Raw genomic sequence first — 20678 nt, 5'->3', positions numbered from 1 at the left:
CTCAGTCGACTGTGAATAGCAGAGGAGAAGGACTCGGCTGTCCGAAAGTTTAACACAGCAGCAACACACTTCACAAGATGAGCAAAGAGGATTTACATCCTGGCGTGGTTAGTTTAATCATGCACACAATAAACTTCCTGCCACTCAGGGTGGTGTTACGTAAAAGTTAGCTACTCTTTTACGCACGTGGAAGTGTCCAGTACTGCAGGATTTTACGGATTTCGCGCAAAAACCGGCAGTTTTAACTGGAGCGCGGAGTCAATGAGCCGGAGATCCGCGACTCAGACCTGCGCGAAGGCCTTATCAGATCAACACTGGCAAAATATGTCTATTTTACCGGAAACAGTTCGAACTTTATGTAAGTACACACGTATATACACGTATATACACCCGGGTTTAAGGTTACCCACACACGGCGGTGTGTCAACCAAGCTTATTTTACAAATAAGAGTAATGTTTTCAAGAGCGCTCACGTACCACACACACAACTGTACACGTTATACAGACACACAGGGGACCGTGCGCGTGACACGCACACACACAGGGGACTGGCCAGTCCTGAATTGTAAACAAAAGCACGTGTAGAACCTGTGCTTGTGTTTCTAACACGCTGGGTTTATGCAGTTAACTCCAGCTAGGCCAGCTAGCCAGCAGCTAACGCATTTAGCAATAAAAACAAAATACACTTTATTCTGCAACTTACAGCGCTATTTTCTGGAACTGGTTATGAAATGTGTATATTCTGGTCTCGCGGCGGAGAGCCAATAATAATCCTGCCCCACGTTGGGCGCCAAATTATGTAGCGGCTCAGTGGTTTAATACCTGGTGCTAATTGAGATGTTGAAATATTTTTTAATTGGGCGCCAGTTATTAAATTAATTTAATTAGATTAATTAATTAATTAATTAATTAATCAAATTAATTAATAACACAAGACATCTCAGGGTGTGGTTTCTACAGGTGACAGAAATTTTCATAACCAAGTTATCCAGAAAAACACACTGAAATGACAGGTTTTGTAAAATAAAAGTATTTATTAAATCACACAGATATGAGTAAATAATTCATTAAAAAGTCATAATGTAGCCATTATATATCAAATCATAGTGTAGAATAATAAATGAGAAATAAAAGAACAAACACGTTATAATGCTGATATGAAAGGAATAAAGATTAATAGAACTATTAAGTGAATATTTCTAAATAAGGGTCTAAGGCATTTTAAGTCTACGAAACCAGTTCTTATTTCCAACCAAGCAACTCAAAATGAGTCATCTATACTAAAGACGCTCTATTAAAGACCCGACCAAATCATGACCAACAGACACCATCTGCCGAAAGATTAAACCCAGCTCTGCCTTACTCTGAGGTGTTGAAGTGGGCCTTGGTGACGTCCGCCTGGGTTGGTCGTCTGATGCTTCACCCCGAAAAAGGATCACGTGAGCCTGTCTGCAGGGTGGATTGACTTCCTGTGTCAGCACGGAGCCCCATTAGAACCCACAAGGAAATCCCTTCGCTCTCAGGTGGCTTGCTGGTGGCCTCCGGACCGCAGGTTTCTGGGTTGGATCTGGCGGATCTCTTTTTCAGCTGTACTTTAGCTAAACTTAGATGGAATAATGCTTGGCTTCGTAGATTGTAAAATAACCTTAGATATTTTAACTAGGATAGCTAATATTAATATACTTGAAGATTAAATGCACTAGTCTAAGAAAACTAACTTAAGATGACTAAACTAACAGTCTATCCTTTCTCCATCTCTGGGCTCCCTAACCTCTCTCCTCTAACTGTTTTCCTCAACTCATCTTCTCCAACTCCTTCTCCCACTCCTTCTCTAACTGCTTCTCCTCCAACTGCTCTGACCTGAACTCCGAACTCTACTGGAAACTCTAAACTGGCAACTTGAACTGTGTCTGCCCAGTTTAACTATTAGTCTCTGTGGCCTGTTTGGCCCCTGAGCTATGATTGGCCCTGTGGCCCAAATGTCTGTGTTTTGATTGGTCTAGGAGCAATTTCAAACTTTGGTGGGGATTCACAAAGGGCCATAAACCCCCCCTCCTCACATGGTCAACATGCTTCAGCTAGTGGTCTATTTTTCTAATAGACCAAACCAAAAGAAAACTCAACTAAACAGTGGATCAAAATACATTCTTCAGCATACCAGTTTGTGAGGATAAATTCAGGAAACAATCTTACAATTGAATCACAATAAATGTAATATATATATATTTTGCCCACAAACAGTTTTGTAATACTCAAGATAATCTTAGGAAATACAACGATGGATGATACTCTGTCAGAAAGAGATCAAGAGTCATGTTATTATTTAAACCCAATTAAATCACTTAAAAGATAATACCTGGTTAAACCACTGATAACCAAATAAAGCTAAATTATCAAATGCTAGTTAAACCTTGTTGATTCAGACTTGAATGTGTAGAAAAATTGAATCAGGACACATCCAAACACATATACCATATACCAGACACATATACCATTATCTAGTAAACATTCTATAAAACACATTTTTTTTATATAGTCAATATAGATGTATTTTAAGCAAAATCTTCTTAGTGAGAAATTCCTCCCCTCTGCTGAGTGTTCAGATAAGGCTTGGTCCTTGCCTGTCTGAATTTACGACGGTGGGGGAAGGAGTTCTTTCTGCACCCCACAGAATTTGAGCCTGCAATGTTGAAAATGGAATCCCAAGCTTAGAACATTTCTCTTAATTTCATTAATCTTATTTCTAAGTGATTGCAGAAATAACTAGGCACAAACCCCTAAATTGGTACAACATTTGGTGAATTAACAATTTCCAAGGCATTAATTAAGTTTTGACACTCTCTTAAGTCCGCAGTCCCGTCCTAGTGATGGTGTTGCAAATGTTCCAAATGTTTACATTAACTCCGAGGTTTATGACTTGGAGGAATGTAAACAGAATTTTACCCTAAACTCGCATTTAGGGCTCTTGAGCAAGGCTGAGTGAAGAAATAGTCAGTAAATGTCATTTTGAAATTTAAGGTTGTTTGAAAAAAAGATTACTCCAAGGTTTTTTTAGAGTGTTCTGGGTTCGAAGTTTCCTTATAGGCCGTAAAGTGGGGGTAGTGTGTGTTTGTGTCCAAGCAATGAAGAAATCCTCTGGTTAATCCACTACAACACACAGAGTGATCTACTTTAAGCGTTTATTTATTTTACTATTGATAATTATGGCTTACAGCAAATGAAACAAAAAAGTCAGTGTAACAGAAAATTAGAATATTATATATAAGACCAATTGGTACTTTTGGCAGTGTGCCAAGTCCTGATGAAAAACTGAAATCTGCATCTGTATATATATTGTGTATGTATTTATGTTATATATATGTATATATATATATATATATATATATACATATATATATATGACTGAAGGTGGCGTTGTGGTTCAGCCGCAGCTCCTCGCGCAGGGGAGGCCGACCACCGGCAGGCAGCGCGGCTCATTCTCTCCACGGAGGAGCGGCGCGACCGGCCTCGGACTGGCTTTAAAGTGTCAGGGGGCGAAGGGGGCAAACAAGCTCCGGCCCGCGAGCTGCTTTCCCCGAGCCGGGGACGGTTTACCAGCGTTCATTATATATATATATATATATATATATATATATATATATCAGCTTTCATTATATATATATCAGCTTTCATTATATATATATATCAGCTTCCATTATATATATATCAGCTTTCATTATATATATATCAGCTTTCATTATATATATATATATATATATCGCTTTTATTATATATATATATATCAGCTTTCATTATATATATATATATCGCTTTTATTATATATATATATATATATATATATATCAGCTTTCATTATATATATATCAGCTTTCATTATATATATATCACTTTTATTACATATATATCAGCTTCCATTATATATATATCAGCTTTCATTATATATATATATATATATATATATATATATATATATATATATATATATATATATATCGCTTTCATTATATATATATCAGCTTTTATTATATATATATCAGCTTCCATTATATATATATCAGCTTTCATTATATATATATCAGCTTCCATTATATATATATATATCAGCTTTTATTATATATATATCAGCTTTCATTATATATACACTACCGTTCAAAAGTTTGGGGTCACTCAAACAATTCTGTGTTTTCCATGAAAAGTCACACTTATTCACCACCATACGTTGTGAAATGAATAGAAAATAGAGTCAAGACATTGACAAGGTTAGAAATAATGATTTGTATTTGAAATAACATTGTTTTTACATCAAACTTTGCTTTCATCAAAGAATCCTCCATTTGCAGCAATTACAGCATTGCACACCTTTGGCATTCTAGCTGTTAATTTGTTGAGGTAAGCTGGAGAAATTGCACCCCACGCTTCTAGAAGCAGCTCCCACAAGTTGGATTGGTTGGATGGGCACTTCTGGCGTACCATACGGTCAAGCTGCTCCTACAACAGCTCAATGGGGTTCAGATCTGGTGACTGCGCTGGCCACTCCATTACCAATAGAATACCAGCTGCCTGCTTCTGCTGTAAATAGTTCTTGCACAATTTGGAGGTGTGTTTAGGGTCATTGTCCTGTTGTAGGACGAAATTGGCTCCGATCAGGCGCTGTCCACTGGGTATGGCATGGCGTTGCAAAATGGAGTGATAGCCTTCCTTATTCAGAATCCCTTTTACCCTGTACAAATCTCCCACCTTACCAGCACCAAAGCAACCCCAGACCATCACATTACCTCCACCATGCTTAACAGATGGCGTCAGGCATTCTTCCAGCATCTTTTTATTTGTTCTGCGTCTCACAAACGTTCTTCTTTGTGATCCAAACACCTCAAACTTGGATTCATCCGTCCACAACACTTTTTTCCAGTCTTCCTCTGTCCAATGTCTGTGTTCTTTTTGCCCATCTTAATCTTTTTCTTTTATTAGCCAGTCTCAGATATGGCTTTTTCTTTGCCACTCTGCCCTGAAGCCCAAAATCCCGCAGCCGCCTCTTCACTGTAGATGTTGACACTGGTGTTTTGCGGGTACTATTTAATGAAGATGCCAGTTGGGAACCTGTGAGGCATCTGTTTCTCAAACTAGAGACTCTAATGTACTTATCTTCTTGCTTAGTTGTGCAACACGGCCTCCCACTTCTTTTTCTACTCTGGTTAGAGCCTGTTTGTGCCGTCCTCTGAAGGGAGTAGTACACACCGTTGTAGGAAATCTTCATTTTCTTAGCAATTTCTCGCATGGAATAGCCTTCATTTCTAAGAACAAGAATAGACTGTCGAGTTTCAGATGAAAGTTCTCTTTTTCTGGCCATTTTGAGCGTTTAATTGACCCCACAAATGTGATGCTCCAGAAACTCAATCTGCTCAAAGGAAGGTCAGTTTTGTAGCTTCTGTAATGAGTTAGACTGTTTTCAGCTGTGTGAACATGATTGCACAAGGGTTTTCTAATCATCAATTAGCCTTCTGAGCCAATGAGCAAACACATTGTACCATTAGAACACTGGAAATGGGCCTCTATACACCTATGTAGATATTGCACCAAAACCAGACATTTACAGCTAGAATAGTCATTTACCACATTAGCAATGTACAGAGTGTATTTGTTTAAAGTTAGGACTAGTTTAAAGTTATCTTCATTGAAAAGTACAGTGCTTTTCCTTCAAAAATAAGGACGTTTCAATGTGACCCCAAACTTTTGAACGGTAGTGTATATATCAGCTTTCATTATATATATATATATATATATATCGCTTTTATTATATATATATATATATATATATATATATATATATATATATATCAGCTTTCATTATATATATATATATATATATATATCGCTTTTATTATATATATATATATATATATATCAGCTTTCATTATATATATATATCAGCTTTCATTATATATATATATATATATATATATATCACTTTTATTATATATATATCAGCTTTCATTATATATATATATATCAGAGTTCATTATATATATATATATATATCAGCTTTCATTATATATATATATCACTTTTATTATATATATATATCAGCTTTCATTATATATATATATCAGCTTTCATTATATATATATATCAGCTTTCATTATATATATATCAGCTTTCATTATATATATATATCAGCTTTCATTATATATATATATCAGCTTTCATTATATATATATCAGCTTTCATTATATATATATATCGACTTTCATTATATATATATCAGCTTTCATTATATATATATATATATCGACTTTCATTATATATATATCAGCTTTTATTATATATTTCCTGTTTGGCTTGCCATAATATGTGTACATACATATATTTTGTACATATAATTTGTCCTTTATATGCTTCTTTGTTTCTAGACAAATATCACTCTGAACCAATAATATACAAATATATATATATGTTCAGAGTGATATTTGTTTAGAGTAGAGAAAAAAATAAGTGTGCCTGCCTGCCTGTGTGTACACGTGTGCCTGTCAGCCAGTGTATGTGTGTGGCTGCCTCCGCATGAGTGTGTGTGTGTGCACCTGCCACAGTGTGTGTTACTTTTATCATGTACCTATTTATGTTCTCTCAATGATGGATGTTTTGCTGTTTTTTTTTAGCTCACAAGCACAAAACGGAAAATATGCCACTCAAAATTGTCCCACCAAGTAAACTGGACATAAAAAAGCCATAGAGGCTTTGGGTGTAGATCCAAAAAACCTCTTTAAAGAGAGCTACACATCTTCAGATGGAGTATGGGCTAAAATTGTAGCCAAATGTGGTTATGCAAATACAGCCAATAGAAGACGTCAAATTTTCGACAAATGGCGATACGTGCCAGTGCAGCCTCAAGAAGAACATGAAGCAGCACTTCATTCGCAGGAATGGCTACCTGTACCCCCTCAACTCCCTTCTGTGTCACCACCTGCAGCACCTACCCCGATACCCCAAGACAACAAACAGCCTGCTGATGCCCAACATCTGTCACCACCTGAAACCCCTCAACTCTTCTCTGTGTCACCACCTTCTGTTTTGTGCAGAGACAATAGCCAGGACCCTGCACATTATCAAGTAGAAGACAGTGAAGATACCATTTCAGTTGAATCTCTTTATGACACAACAGGGGAAAAGTTAAAGTTGTATTCAAAAATCCAGCGATCTTTATCAACAGAGGAAGCTGTAAGCATATTATTGAATGTGGAAAAGCACCATGTCAATACACACCCAGCCATAAACCCAAAATCTGGTGAGGTTTACATTTTTTCTTTCAAGGAAAACTATGAAAAACAAGACTGGAGAGCAGACCACATCGTATGGAAAAGTTTAGGAACAAACACAATCACTGATCCTCGGGGTGTTTTGAAAGTACGATATTTCAAGGTCCAAAATCAAGAAAAAGTCTATAAAAGACGTTCATATGAACTTTGCAGACAAGACTGTCCGTATTTTCTAATCCATTACTTGGGAGATGAGGATGCCTACATTCCCAAACCCCATAGGAATGCCATCCATACAGACCGGCCTTTTATAAGAACTGCACCTTCAGTTCTGCATAACATAAGAGAGCAAAAGGAAGAAGCACCTGCCAAGGTATATTATCGAATGGCAAGCCAGATTCCACCTGGAAGCCAAGCATATAGGGATACCCATCAACCAAGGGACAAAGCTCAAGTATCCAGTACAATCAAACGTGCACGGCTGCAAGACCTTCTCCATCCCAATGACCTAATTGCCAGCTATGTACTGTGTAATTACCTCAAAGGGTTTGTGATAGACATGAGAGTGTACCCTGAGCTCTTCATTGTGGCAGCTTTGCCGGATATGAGGAAAGAATTGCAGGTAATGGTGGCTAATGCAGAAAGCAGTGCTCCTCATGTCCTCCATTATGACACAACATTTGATCTGGGAGACTTCTATGTGTCTCCTCTCTTGTTCCGGCACGAGGCCTTTGAAGAATGCCCAGTTATTCCGCTGGCCTTCATGATCCATCAATCAAAGACTGAAACGGTCCATGAAGAGTGCTTTAGGACAATCTTGAAGGTGTTTCCAGAATTGAGTTCTGAACATTTCATTATTTGCACTGATCGAGAGGCAGCAATCGAGAAAGCTATTTCTCATATTTTTCCAACAATGCCAAGGGTGAATTGCTGGAACCACATCCTACAAAATGTTAAATTTAAAGTTAAGGAGCTATCAGGAGGAAGGGATGACGTGCATAAGCACATGGATAACATCAGGGATCTCCTGGAATGTGAAGAAGAAGAAGAAGAATGGGATCAGATTCTTGCTGAGCATTCTAGAAATTGGAGTTCTCAATTTTGGGAATATTTCAGGAGAAACCTAGAAGTGCCTTTGAAAAAATCTTGTACATTTGCACTAAAAAAACTTGGTCTAAAACAGTCCTCAATTACAAATAATCCTTCAGAAAGCTTTAACAGCACATTGAAAAGATTGGTGGACTGGCAACAAGTCAGACCAGACAAAATGCTGGTAACACTCTACCAACTACAAACGTTTCACCTTAATGAAATACTGAGGGGGCGCTGTGAGCGTGGAACATACCACCTCAAAAACACAAAAATTGCCAAGGACCCAAAACAAACTACTTTCCCACCTGATGTTTTATCCATGAAAGACATTGTGAACATATACAAAAATGATATGTCAAACATGAGCCCCCAAAAAGTGGAAGAACTGGAGGAGGAACTCATGACATCCAAAATGTCATTGGCAAAGCTCCTCCTATGTGAAAACAGGGTCGTCCATGAGCCCCGGACCCAGTCATTTATTGTCTTAGGATGGATGGGTCAAAAATATTTGACATCTGTACACCCAACAGAGCACTGCACGTGCAATTCTTCTCCACAATGCTGCCACATTTTGGCAGTCCGGCTCTCTATTGGGCTGGAAGCCATAAAGAATAAAACAGCCACATTGAAGAAGGCAGAGAGAAAACGTTCTGGCCGTAAAGGCCCAACAAAAGAAACCACAATCTCGCCTATTTCAAGTGGAAAATGTACAACTGTGCATAAAGAAATGTCTTCCTGTCAATTTATTTCACCCAAAGACCAGATTGAGGTGAGTAAGAATTTAATGGTTGAATTTTGCAGGTAAACATGAACTTCATGTGATTTTGTTCTTGTAACAGGAGTCAGAAACCAATACCAAATCACCAACTGTCACCGCTTCGAACCAACACAAAAGTGATGTAGGTGCACAGGAGATTTTTACTTTTGACATATTATATTTACAAGAACAAAATGTTAAGCTTTTTGTTTTCTTAATAGGCAAAGACATTGGACATAATACCGAATGACCAATTTATGGAGAGTTCTGATGCATCCTCTGTGCTTACAGTAGACACTCTGGCTAAGGTAAAACGGATGTCATTTTTATTGGTTGACACAACTTTTCCAGACATCATCTACAAGGATGGAAATTGCTGTAGTTATTTTATTTATGCTTTTATAACACCATCACACAAAAGCCCATAAATATAAGAACACTCTTTTAAAACGGGTTATTAATTTATCAAAGTTACTGTGAAATGTTATGTTTAACAAATACCTTTTTGCCCATTTAGTTAGTGCTTGTTTGCAGCAATGTTTTAAGCATTAGTGAATAACTCTTCTTTAAATAGATGATGTTAAAGACGTTTTTTAGTGTATCGTTATAAACTATCCTGAATACTGGATAAAGACTTAATTTGTCATCTCCAGGTCCAAGAATTGTGGGACAAAAAGCCAACTGAAACAGTTGTATCCATACTGGACAAAAATGGAAGGTGTTTTTTAAGGTTGCCAGATTTTCAGAGTCTCAAGCCCTACGTTTGGCTTACTGGAGAGGTACAGAATTTGCTATCTATTCACGTTTATATGCTACATTTCTCGTTATTAACTATTTTGTGTTTCACTTTAGACCATAGCTTTTCACATAAGAACTATGAAGAAGGAGATGGACCCGAACAACCAAATACTACAGTTGGACTATTATTTGACTGCAGCAATTATGCAGAGGAACAATGACTACCTTCAAACGCATCTGATGAGAACTGTAAGTATGTAGATGCGTAATTGTAATGATTGATTAGGCAACTATATTTACTTGGAACTGTATTTGTACAGCAATTGGATCGTTATGGTGCCGCAATTGGCTTCATACACCATGAGGAAAATCACTGGATTCTTCTGGTATGTGATGTGAACATAACTCATTTACTTGAGTGTGACTTTTGAGTGTGATTTTTAAAAACATTACTGCAACAACATGATTTAACTTTTCTGTTTCAAGTATATACATAAGGACTCTCAGTCAGTTTTTTTGCTGGATCCAATGGCTAAGAACGAGTTGACAAGATCAGAGGAAGCTGCAAAATGTTTCAGGTGAGAGACACTCATTTCAAACAAAGCAAAACTTCTTATTAATATTTTCATATTTCTAGAAATTTCTTGGACGTGCGTAAACACAAAGATAAGAAATGGGCAGAAGTGGAATGGAAGCCACAAACTATTGATCACACTGTTCAAAAAGACACACACAGCTGTGGAGTTTTTGTTATGGAGGTGAGTAGTTTGTATGAAATGTCTGTTATTTAGAGTAAATACAGTAACAGCTGGGTCAGTGGGCCATATGCAAAACTAATTGTGTTCATTTTTTGCCTGTTTTATATGTTTTAAATGTGTTTAATATGGTCAATCCCCATCACTTTCAATGAGATACATATTTATCTCTTTCAGTCTTATTTTCCAGGCCATACACCAAGCCACACTACCATTGTGGACATTTTTCTTTTCTCTCTGGCTCAAACCCTTGAAATGATTCACTACCATAGAACCATACTGCTGCATGACATGTACTGTTTTCCACATCTTGATTCTATGGTTTATCAAATATATGCCTCTAGTTATAGTAGTACTATGCACATCCCCTTTCAATCCAAACACACTCCAAAATTAATGTATATAGCTTATTTAAAAACTCCACTACCATCTCCAAACATTCAAGCCTCCAATTGGCCATCATGTTTTCACTGTTCTTTACAGCATTTTATAAGCTCTCACTTTCTTTGCTAAACTGAGGCACATCAAAATTAAGTAATTCTACCTAAACCAGCTTTTCTTTCACTCATATCCTTTATTAATAATTTTCTTACAGTACTTTCACCTTTCCAATATGCACATTTGTTAGCACATTCATCCTTTATTGACCTAGCCTGATGTATATCCTATCCAGCTTAGTTACTCCACTAAGTTTTTTTATATTCCATAATATATAACTCCTCATTCATTTTACTATGTATATTTCTTATCAATTTTGCTGTTTGTGTTGGGCCACATGTGTGACTTTCTGTGTAGTTTCTCAATCTGTCAATATGTCATTTTTTCCTAGCCTCTGTCTTGCACCACTTGACTTTCTGGCAGATTCAGTCACTGTCCTGTTATCTAGTACCCCTTCACCACACCCCAGCATCTGTCTTACTACTTTCCTAAATTTCACACCACAGTCTTCCTTCAACTTTCAGCATCTGAACCTTTGCTTGCCTCTCACAATCTCCCTACTTTTTTTTCCAGTGACAATACATACCATATTGTCTAAACATGCTGTCCCTTGCCACCTGCCACAACTTCTTCATACCCTTCCTCCCTTCTCTCTGCCTTTAAATTTTAATTCCTATTTCCTTCCCTTTCATTGGCCGAACAGTAACACACTGTTCAAAATTGGGTTGTTCCAAATCTGGTATGTAAATTGGAGTTTTAATCAGATTTGATAATTTTATACTGTATGCCCTTTTTTAATGCAACCCACCCTGGGTTTGGACCCAGTGTACACCCTAATGGCAATATATTTGGAGCTATATCCATATTTGAAGCATGCAACTACAACACTGATTTGGGCATGGCAATAAGTGTGTCTATTTCTACACAGATGGCCAAGCAGCTCATAAACTTCTACCCTCGCTTACCATCTCACATTGTAGTTGATGAGAGAGTTGATCAGCTCAGAAGGACAATGGCATCCGAAATTATATCTGCTTCAGGTAATTATACTCTATACTAAAAGTGTTTAGATGTTAAACTTTGTGCCATTTTGAAGGTTAACATCAACAACTTATGTAGGTTCATTACACAATTTCAATTTACATCAACCTTATGTCCAAACAATTTTTCGTGTACTTCTCTTTCTTATGGCCATATGGCAGTCAGATTAAGGATTTTTGGGGGACTTTTTAAGTACCAAAAGTACATGTATGTTTTGTGAGAACTTAACATATTGTGCACTTTGTTTCAGAGGATCTTGTAAATGCTTGTCAGTGGTGCGCAGCATATACAAGCCGAAAAAAAGATGTCTTTTGGGTAAGAACACCTAGTGGCACATATTGTACAGCAATGTTGGGTCATGTACAATCTAATATTAACAACAGCTCATCATGTGATTTTATGATATACAGATATGTTGCAGTACATGTGAGCGATGGAACCACATAACTTGCGTGGCCATGTCAAAGGATGAATTTAATGAGTATGAGGGAAAAGATCGGAATTATTATTGTCCAGCATGTGCTGAAAGCTCCAAACTGCCAATAAATGAAGACAGATAAAAGATGACCTCTGAAAAAGGACTAAATGGCCAAAGAGAAGTACAATGATGTCAGTATTATTTTGTTCTAAAGTGTTGTGTTACATTTGTTTATTGATTTGTTAATCTAACACTTGTTTATCTATCACTTGTCATTAAAATAGTGTGTATAATTACTGTTCAAATGTACTGTCTAAATGAATATTTTCTATAAATAAGTGTGACACTACCAGGATAATTATCACAATTTAACAGCAACAACAGCACAGAACGGGTAGGTTCTGATTTTTTTTTTTATCTATTCAGCACTAAATGGTTGGACATACAGCACAGCAAGACTTAATATTGAAAGACCAAAACTAAACTTTTAAACTATATGAAGTTATTACTTTTTTCGCACTGAACAAGTAAAAATGGTGTTTTATAATTGTGCAGGGAATCTGTCCCCTACCGACCGACCAGCGCTCTCAAGGTTCTGAACACTCCAGCAGTTGGGGACAGGCCAAACCGCTGCGGAGCCAAGAAACCGCACACAAGCCCAGATGCACCTCACTCTAAAAACTAGCCATAAATGAAACATTTAAATTTTTGACTCCACATGCTGCCTGAACATTTCTTCCCCTTGTGCTCAATCTCTGCCTTTCCTCTCACAGCTGACTAAACCCAAGGAGCTTGCCTGCTTGCTGGACACCCGCACCAAGCAGTGAAATTCACCATTAAGCCATTCCACTGGATCCTTGTCGAGTTTAAACCCCTTGTAACAGATAACCGTCTCCTACGGGGTTGGAGTTTATATCTTACCCAAAGAAATCTTATTAGTGACCCCAACTGCCCCTTCCCACTCCCCATCATTATATACCTACATGCATGCATAGAAAGACTGTTTCTATTAGCAATATGCCAGCTGCCAATGTATTAGAAGTACTGTATATTCTCTAACTCAGTAAATGATGTTCTCATGTTCGTATGTATGTAGCATGGTATGTCGTCGTAACTTATACTGACCATGCACTGTGAGTACATACTCCACTTTCCTGGATGCTACATTTTTTAATGTGTGCTGTATTTATTGTAGTGTTTTTTTTTTCCTTTTTTGCAAAATAATTCCACATTTGCACATTGTCTATATTGTTCTTTGTTTCACTATGGTTCTAGAAGGAATGTTATTTTGTTGTATTTTATACTGAGGTGGAACGAAAATAAAATGCCACATTCTTCACCCTCATTCTTCTAGCGTGTTTTGTGTCAGTGACTCATCCTGAAGTAACCTGGTAGATCTATTTACATTTACTGTCATGAACAAGACAAAATTTTTTTTTTTAATATCGGCCAATATATTTCAACAATATAGATTGTTTTTAATGCTTGAATTATTCATTTCGGTAACACTTTATAATAAGGGTACAAGTCATGGCATTAATTAAGGGATTCATTAAGGATTAACTCATAAGGAAGTATGGAAGAATTGAGTAGGAACAAACTTATTAATAACGGCAAGGTTAAATTCCTCTCCATTAACTAATGTGTGCATGAACTAATGAATATGAGGGTAATGAAGGCTTTGTACACTATATGAATATACCAGTAATTAATATGCTAATTAAGCATGTGGTTTTCATTTGACATCCCACATTCCCTTCCTCATATAATTCTGTAAAACATCTGCCTTCTTAATGCACATGCTTTGTTTTTTAATGTTTTTGTTATGGTTTCATCCTTTCATATTTTATAGAATGATAACATTTGAAATCATACATACAAAAATACACTAATATTTTTGAGTATACAACACAGACACCTGCATGTCCATCCTGTCATCTTCTCCAGAATGCTGCCACTTCTATTACTAATATATACCTGTAGATGACTTACTGCTAATTCCAAGAAGATAAGTTGGCTGCAGAGTTCAATTCTCTTTATTGTTTTATTTTTATGTCATATTTATTTGTAAAAGCAACAAGACATCTGAGGCTTTTACATTGGTAAAAGGTAAAATAGCACATCCATTAACTTGTTTTTATATATGAGTGCATTATGTTATTTTAACCAGTGTATTTGTTATAATTAATAAGTTATTTAAACATGACTGAAAAGGATTGTACATGCATTATAGGTTAAGCATTTATTACTGATACTTCATGAGTAATACATCATGTTTGTGGACCCTAAATTAAAGTCATGAACAATTCCCTCTTTATTACTGATGAAATACTTCCAAATATATCTATATAAGAGTTTCTGTAGCATTCCCATTAGAATAACGGCGTGAGTCTTTACTGATGATTCAGTGACAATTTATTGCTGACAATCTTGAAGACAACTTGAAGAGAAAAAAAAATATATATATATTATTATTACATTATGTTTGAATGAGTTAGTTAGTCATTTTAATAATAAATTAATATTGCGTGTGCCCCTTATTATAGACTGCACATATCCCTTAGAAGTGCACAATAATAGTTAATAAATATTACTCAAGCCATACTTAAGCATATATAATGCTTGATTATGCATTTATTTGACCTTTATTGTAAAGTATACATCACATTTCCCTTAGAAGAGCATAATAAAAATGTAATAAATATTACTCAAGCATTATTAAAGGTCACCTTCCGCGAAAATCCGATTTTTCTTGTTTTTTGTGGAATACAGTAGGTCTCTCCGAGGTGATTGTGTACACCTGCACATTAAACTGTTTTGCAGCCCCCATTGTCTGCAGGAGCTAAGCAAAGAAATCCCCCCTCCCCCCCTCCGAAAAACGTAGGCAGAAACTCACAGACCAGCCCACCTTGGCTCGAGAAACTCCCAGAGGCGGAGCTGAAGCGACGCAACATCACCGCTCATCAGTTAGGAGGTGGGAGGCAGTGAGCGGCAGAGCGGCGGAGGGGCGTCGCAGTGCTCCTAGCCAATCAGAGGAGAGATATTTGCATGCTGTTTGCATGTATGAATATTCATGAGCAAAGCTGGAATCCGGTCATTTTGGACACACCCCTAAAACAGTCCATTAAAAAAGAGTTATACAGAGACACCTGAGCACTTTTTTTTTACAAAAACGGCTCACATGTCATTCATTCATACTAGAGACCACAACTAGACATTTTAAAATGAAAGAAAAAACGACGGAAGGTGAGCTTTAAGCATTTATAAAGCTAAATCATTACATTATGTGACCCTTATTGTAAAGTTATAAAGTGAGAAACATGTTAACAAATGAATAATTACTGAATAATTACTGCAGATCATGTAACAGTGTAATGAAGTGAAAGACAGTGAATCTAATTACTATAAAGACTATAGCTGTAAGACTCTTAAACTCCACCTAACAACACACTGTACTGACACAAAAGGACAAATTACTGATAACAAACACTGTCACTTTACCCGCACTGAGACACTTTATCTTCTACTGCTCTAATCCATATCATGCTGCTATAGCACACTTGCACTCTGGACTTCATGTTGCTGCAAGCGTTCTACTCTTTCTATTAATTTTTCATATTTGGGGGTATTTGTCTTTATCTATTTTGTATATTCTATTTGTATTGTATTCCTTTATTTTACGTATATATCTATTTAATATAATATTTTTTCTTTCAAAAAAACAATGTCATATTTTACTAAATGCTGATAATATTTGGAAGATAATAAGGATAATAGGGCAATTAAGGTTACTACTACTACAAATGATGTCAATGGCTTCATTCAAATACGCCTTTAATATCATCATCAAATAATTTACATAATTGTTCAGTACATATTTCCCAGGTGGCATGTAATTGTTTTCAGCTGAGTAGTTAATGTTGATTTGAGCAGTAAATAGTGAATAGTCCTTAAAGGAAATATAATTAGTAAGTAGTTCATCAGAGGATATGTAAGTCTCAGTAATTAATGTGGAGTTAATAGTGAACTACTATAGTTATTAGTTCAGTACTATCTACTGAGTAATTACTCAGTACTTCCTGGTAGAAGTTTTAGGTATTAAAACAGCACTATTACATAGTTACTGCTTAGTTCCTGCTTAGTTACCAACAGTATTCTATAGACAGAATTTACAGCAAAAAAAACACAAACAACTGCATTAAAAATAAACTCTACATCAACACCATGGGCCATGAGCACAGGTCTCAGCCTAGAGTGTTAATGTGGAGGATGGAGAAGTAAGTCTATATCTGCTTTGCACATCTTTGTGTTTCCTGCTCTAATACACCCACTTCAACTTATGATTGAATGAGCCTGATTGATGAGGGGAAAAAAAAATTAATAATGCAGTTGGAGTGTTTTAATGTTTAAATAATTGCCTTAATTATTTATTAGTAACTATAAACATTAACAATGTTAAGACTTAATGTTACAAACAAACTTATTTTATTCTTTAAAAATAAAAAAGAACTTTAATATACAGTTACTAATTATTATTAAATGTAAAATAATATGTAAAACAATAGGTCCATTAGGTCCAAAGGTTTTTTGGCCATCTTTAGTTAATGATTAACCAAGACATTTACTTACCCATTGACTAACGTTTAAGAATGTTGTGCATACTGGTAATTATAAAATTATTTGACATTAGTTAAACATTTTGTAGTGCTGAAAATGTCTTTAATAAATTCAAGAACTAATTAATTAAGAGATTACTGAACATTTAGTAATGTTTATTACTGTCGTGAGTACTTTTGATTAATGGACCGTTATTGTAAAGGGTTATCAATAATTGAATCATAAAAGGGCCTGGAAAGGCCCCTTAGAGCTAATTCCCAAAGGAAACATGCATGTCACAGTGGTGTCTAATGTTTCTTCTATCCAGTGATGCTGTTTAGTTTTATGTGTATTAGTTCGGGGAGACCCTGCGTCACCGCAAAGGACTTTGGAGATGCCAGTCGTCTATAATGCTTAGACATTGGCCTTTCATATAAAATATGTAAACGATACTCATGTTTAAACATTTACTTGGAACCATGTTTATATCTTGTAAATTAATTTCCCCAGGTTTTCTTTTTACACATGTATGTTTGGTAATCTGCAGTATATATTTACAAATTAGACATTCGTGTTATGACACAAACTGAGTTGGCATCACATAAAGAAAACACAAAGGAACATAATTGTTTGTGAGCAGATTTTATTACTACTGTGTTTATGACCAGTGAAGTTTGTGCTTTTCCCTCCAAACTGTAGGTTGCGCTGTTGAAACCAGCAGGTTTGGCTGATACAGAAGAAACACAAAAGAAGTCCTTATTCTCAGTTACAGCTGTTCCCTCGTTTTGTCTGCAGGAGAAAGAAAACAGGTTAGTAAAATACATCAACAGAGGATCTATTGTTTATTCCATTTGGAATCTTTCCACTTCCTGGTTTTGACGAGGCCCACCGGTTACATATACACAACCGCAGCTGTTGAGTTCAGGTGGGGAATAGTAAACTGCATGCACTCTGTGTTCATACAGGGTAAATCTGTGTTTTGTAATACACACCAACACCACCATGTTCTTTTTCTTGCAACTTAGCAAAGAGTTCCTCACTTTTGTCATATGAAACAGACCTTGGGCTGTTGCAGAATGAAAATCCACTTATTTGTAGATCATTTTCAGTATGACTTGACTGTATCCATGTTTCTGTCATGCAAATAATATCAGCTTCCATATACCTTTTGTCTTGTTTTATGTCTTCCAGGTGACATGACAACCCTTGAACATTGTGCAGAAGTGCTTTACATGATAATGATGACCGATGTGTTTCTCTAAGTGGCTCCACAAATGCGGGCATAGTTTGCATGAAACTTTCTATATCAGGTTTTGCATAAATAGCTGTTTCCTTGAAATCTTCTATAATGAGACCTTCCAGAGAAGTCACACGACTTAATGCCACATATGCTTGTCCAGGTGCAAATATCTTTTTAAGTGACACAACAGCTTTATCCACAGTTAGACCTTGTACTTTGTGAATAGTGCAAGCCCAAGATAATTTCAGGGGAAATTGTCGTCGTATGCCACCACGTCTTGTGACTCTCTCTTCTTCTGGTTCAATTGGTGTAGCCTTTTCCAGTCCTGGGTTTAAGGATGGCCGTTTTGCTCGTAAGCCTCTACCAGCTCTTTCATTGTCAAATGTCACATATACTTTTGATGGGAAATCTTCTCCAGGATTAAAATGTATATCACTAACTGTACCAAAAGCACCATTCACAAGTCCATCTGAAACATCAATGTTTTTAAGGAGCATGACTCTTGCATTAACTGCAATGTGAAGTGATCGTGAAAGACATGTCTTGCAAACATTGCTGTGGTGGCCCTTTACTTTTTGAAAGTGTCCAGTTTTCGGGTCTCTCTCATAATCTTGTGCTCGAATAACTATAGTATCTTTGTATGTCTTGTGAGGCATTTCTCTATTGTGGTCATCAACTTCATTATTTGTGGCATAAATATGCAAATTGGAAGTCATGTGTTCTTCACCAGTTTCACACTGTTTCAGCATACTTATATCTTTTTCCAGCAATGGATGAGACTTCTGTCGTTTCCTTAATCGATTGAGCAACTGTGCGAATTCCACATCTTTCTGTCTCATTATCTGAGTCAACTCAGCCAAAGCAAAATGGTCTTGCCACAGATTCATTCCCACATGATCAGCATATAAAGCTTTACCCTTAACTGGATTGAGCTGATAAAAGTCTCCAACTGCGATGATAGAAACCTTTCCAAAAGGTGAATAATCTCCAGTTTGTTTGATCTGCCTCAGTCTGCCATGAACATATGCAAGGAGTTTGTGATCAACCATTGAAATTTCATCAATAATTAATATATCCAGGTTCCCAACTTTGTTCTCAGAGAATTAATTTTCTCATCTCCCAGTGGTTGATATGGTAGCTTTACATCTGTACCAATAGCTAAAGAAGTATGTATTGTTGCAGCATTAATGTTATAAGCACTTACACCAGTTGGAGCTGTCAGTAACACACGTGTGTCATCAGGATTATTTGATAAGCGAGATAGGATACGATGTGCTTCATAATGTATTGCTTTAATCAGCATAGATTTCCCTACACCTCCAGGGCCTGATATAAACACATGAAAGGGTTCTGGAGTATCACCACGTGCCTTTTGTAAACACCAGTGTCGGATTTTATAAAATATCTGGGACTGTGTCTCATTCATTGAACGTAGTAGAGCCATGGCTTCTTCCTTTGGCATGTTATGAGAATTATCCTGTAATGAATAGATTTCCTTGGGAAAAAGGTCAGGTATGATGACAAAGTTGTGCCCACGCATCTTCCATTGGACCATGTGCATCTAGGTCTTCCTGAGCTTTGTCTATGGAGTCACTCTCTTTTTCAAACATGGCCATATTTGTGTCTACTGTGACTTTCACTGAGACATTATCAGAATATTTCACAGACCCAGTTTCATAAAACTCTTGATATGTCTGGAAAGTGGATGGTTTTAGTTGTGATTTGAGGCAAAAACAACTCTAAAATGCTTTCATGATATTTCTCTGGATTTTTTGTTGGTGAGAAACGGGCATATCGAATCACAGCAGCTTCTGTTCGTGACCTTTTCTTGGCAAATCCTGATCCTTTCAAAAGTTTGATGCTGTCACTGGATGAATGTTCCGATTTAGACAATATTCTATATTCTGATGCAAACCTTGCCAAACACATTTCTTCAAATTGCTTGCTTTTAGGTCTGTTCTTATATCTGTCAGAAATGCTATACATCCAAATATTGTCACCGTCATCATCGCCGCACTGAGCTTTCCTCTGTATGACATTTAGTGGAAGACTCATTCTGATTGTGTCACCAGTTGGAACAAATTGCACTTTGCGAGATGCCTGTTTTAATTTCATATTCGTTTCATATTGTGTTTGCTAATTCTACTTCCATCGTCTTTGTGGATTTGCTAGCTTTTTCATTTTCATCATTATTGTCATTGTAGATCCATGCGGTTCTTGACTCACTTTCCAACTCGTGTTTTGGGTTTCCAAACCAAAGATTTATTTATTTAAAAAATAATACACAAGAAACCTGAACAAAATGATTAAAATGCTTATAAACAGAAAACTAGGTACTTATATTCATGTTCCT

General features: G+C 36.5%; 1 protein-coding gene and 1 long non-coding RNA gene across 2 annotated transcripts; one reads left to right on the top strand and one right to left on the bottom strand.

Annotated features, from left to right (window-relative positions):
* Positions 1-9091: 9091 nt before the first annotated feature.
* Positions 9092-9944, top strand: LOC125786858 (uncharacterized). The gene is made up of 3 exons (XR_007428853.1): positions 9092-9241; positions 9321-9407; positions 9753-9944. It is a non-coding gene; the product is annotated as an uncharacterized LOC125786858 (long non-coding RNA).
* An 8061-nt stretch (positions 9945-18005) lies between these two features.
* LOC125786850 (uncharacterized) lies at positions 18006-19927 on the bottom strand. Its single transcript, XM_049470468.1, is given in 2 exon segments — positions 18006-19409; positions 19412-19927. Coding segments are annotated over 2 exon segments (1842 nt in total). The 5' UTR covers positions 19887-19927; the 3' UTR covers positions 18006-18042.
* Positions 19928-20678: the final 751 nt, after the last annotated feature.

The sequence above is a fragment of the Astyanax mexicanus genome, chromosome 22 (genome assembly GCF_023375975.1).
Source record: "Astyanax mexicanus isolate ESR-SI-001 chromosome 22, AstMex3_surface, whole genome shotgun sequence".
NCBI lineage: Eukaryota > Metazoa > Chordata > Actinopteri > Characiformes > Acestrorhamphidae > Astyanax > Astyanax mexicanus.
This window is presented reverse-complemented; position numbering and strand designations above follow the sequence as displayed.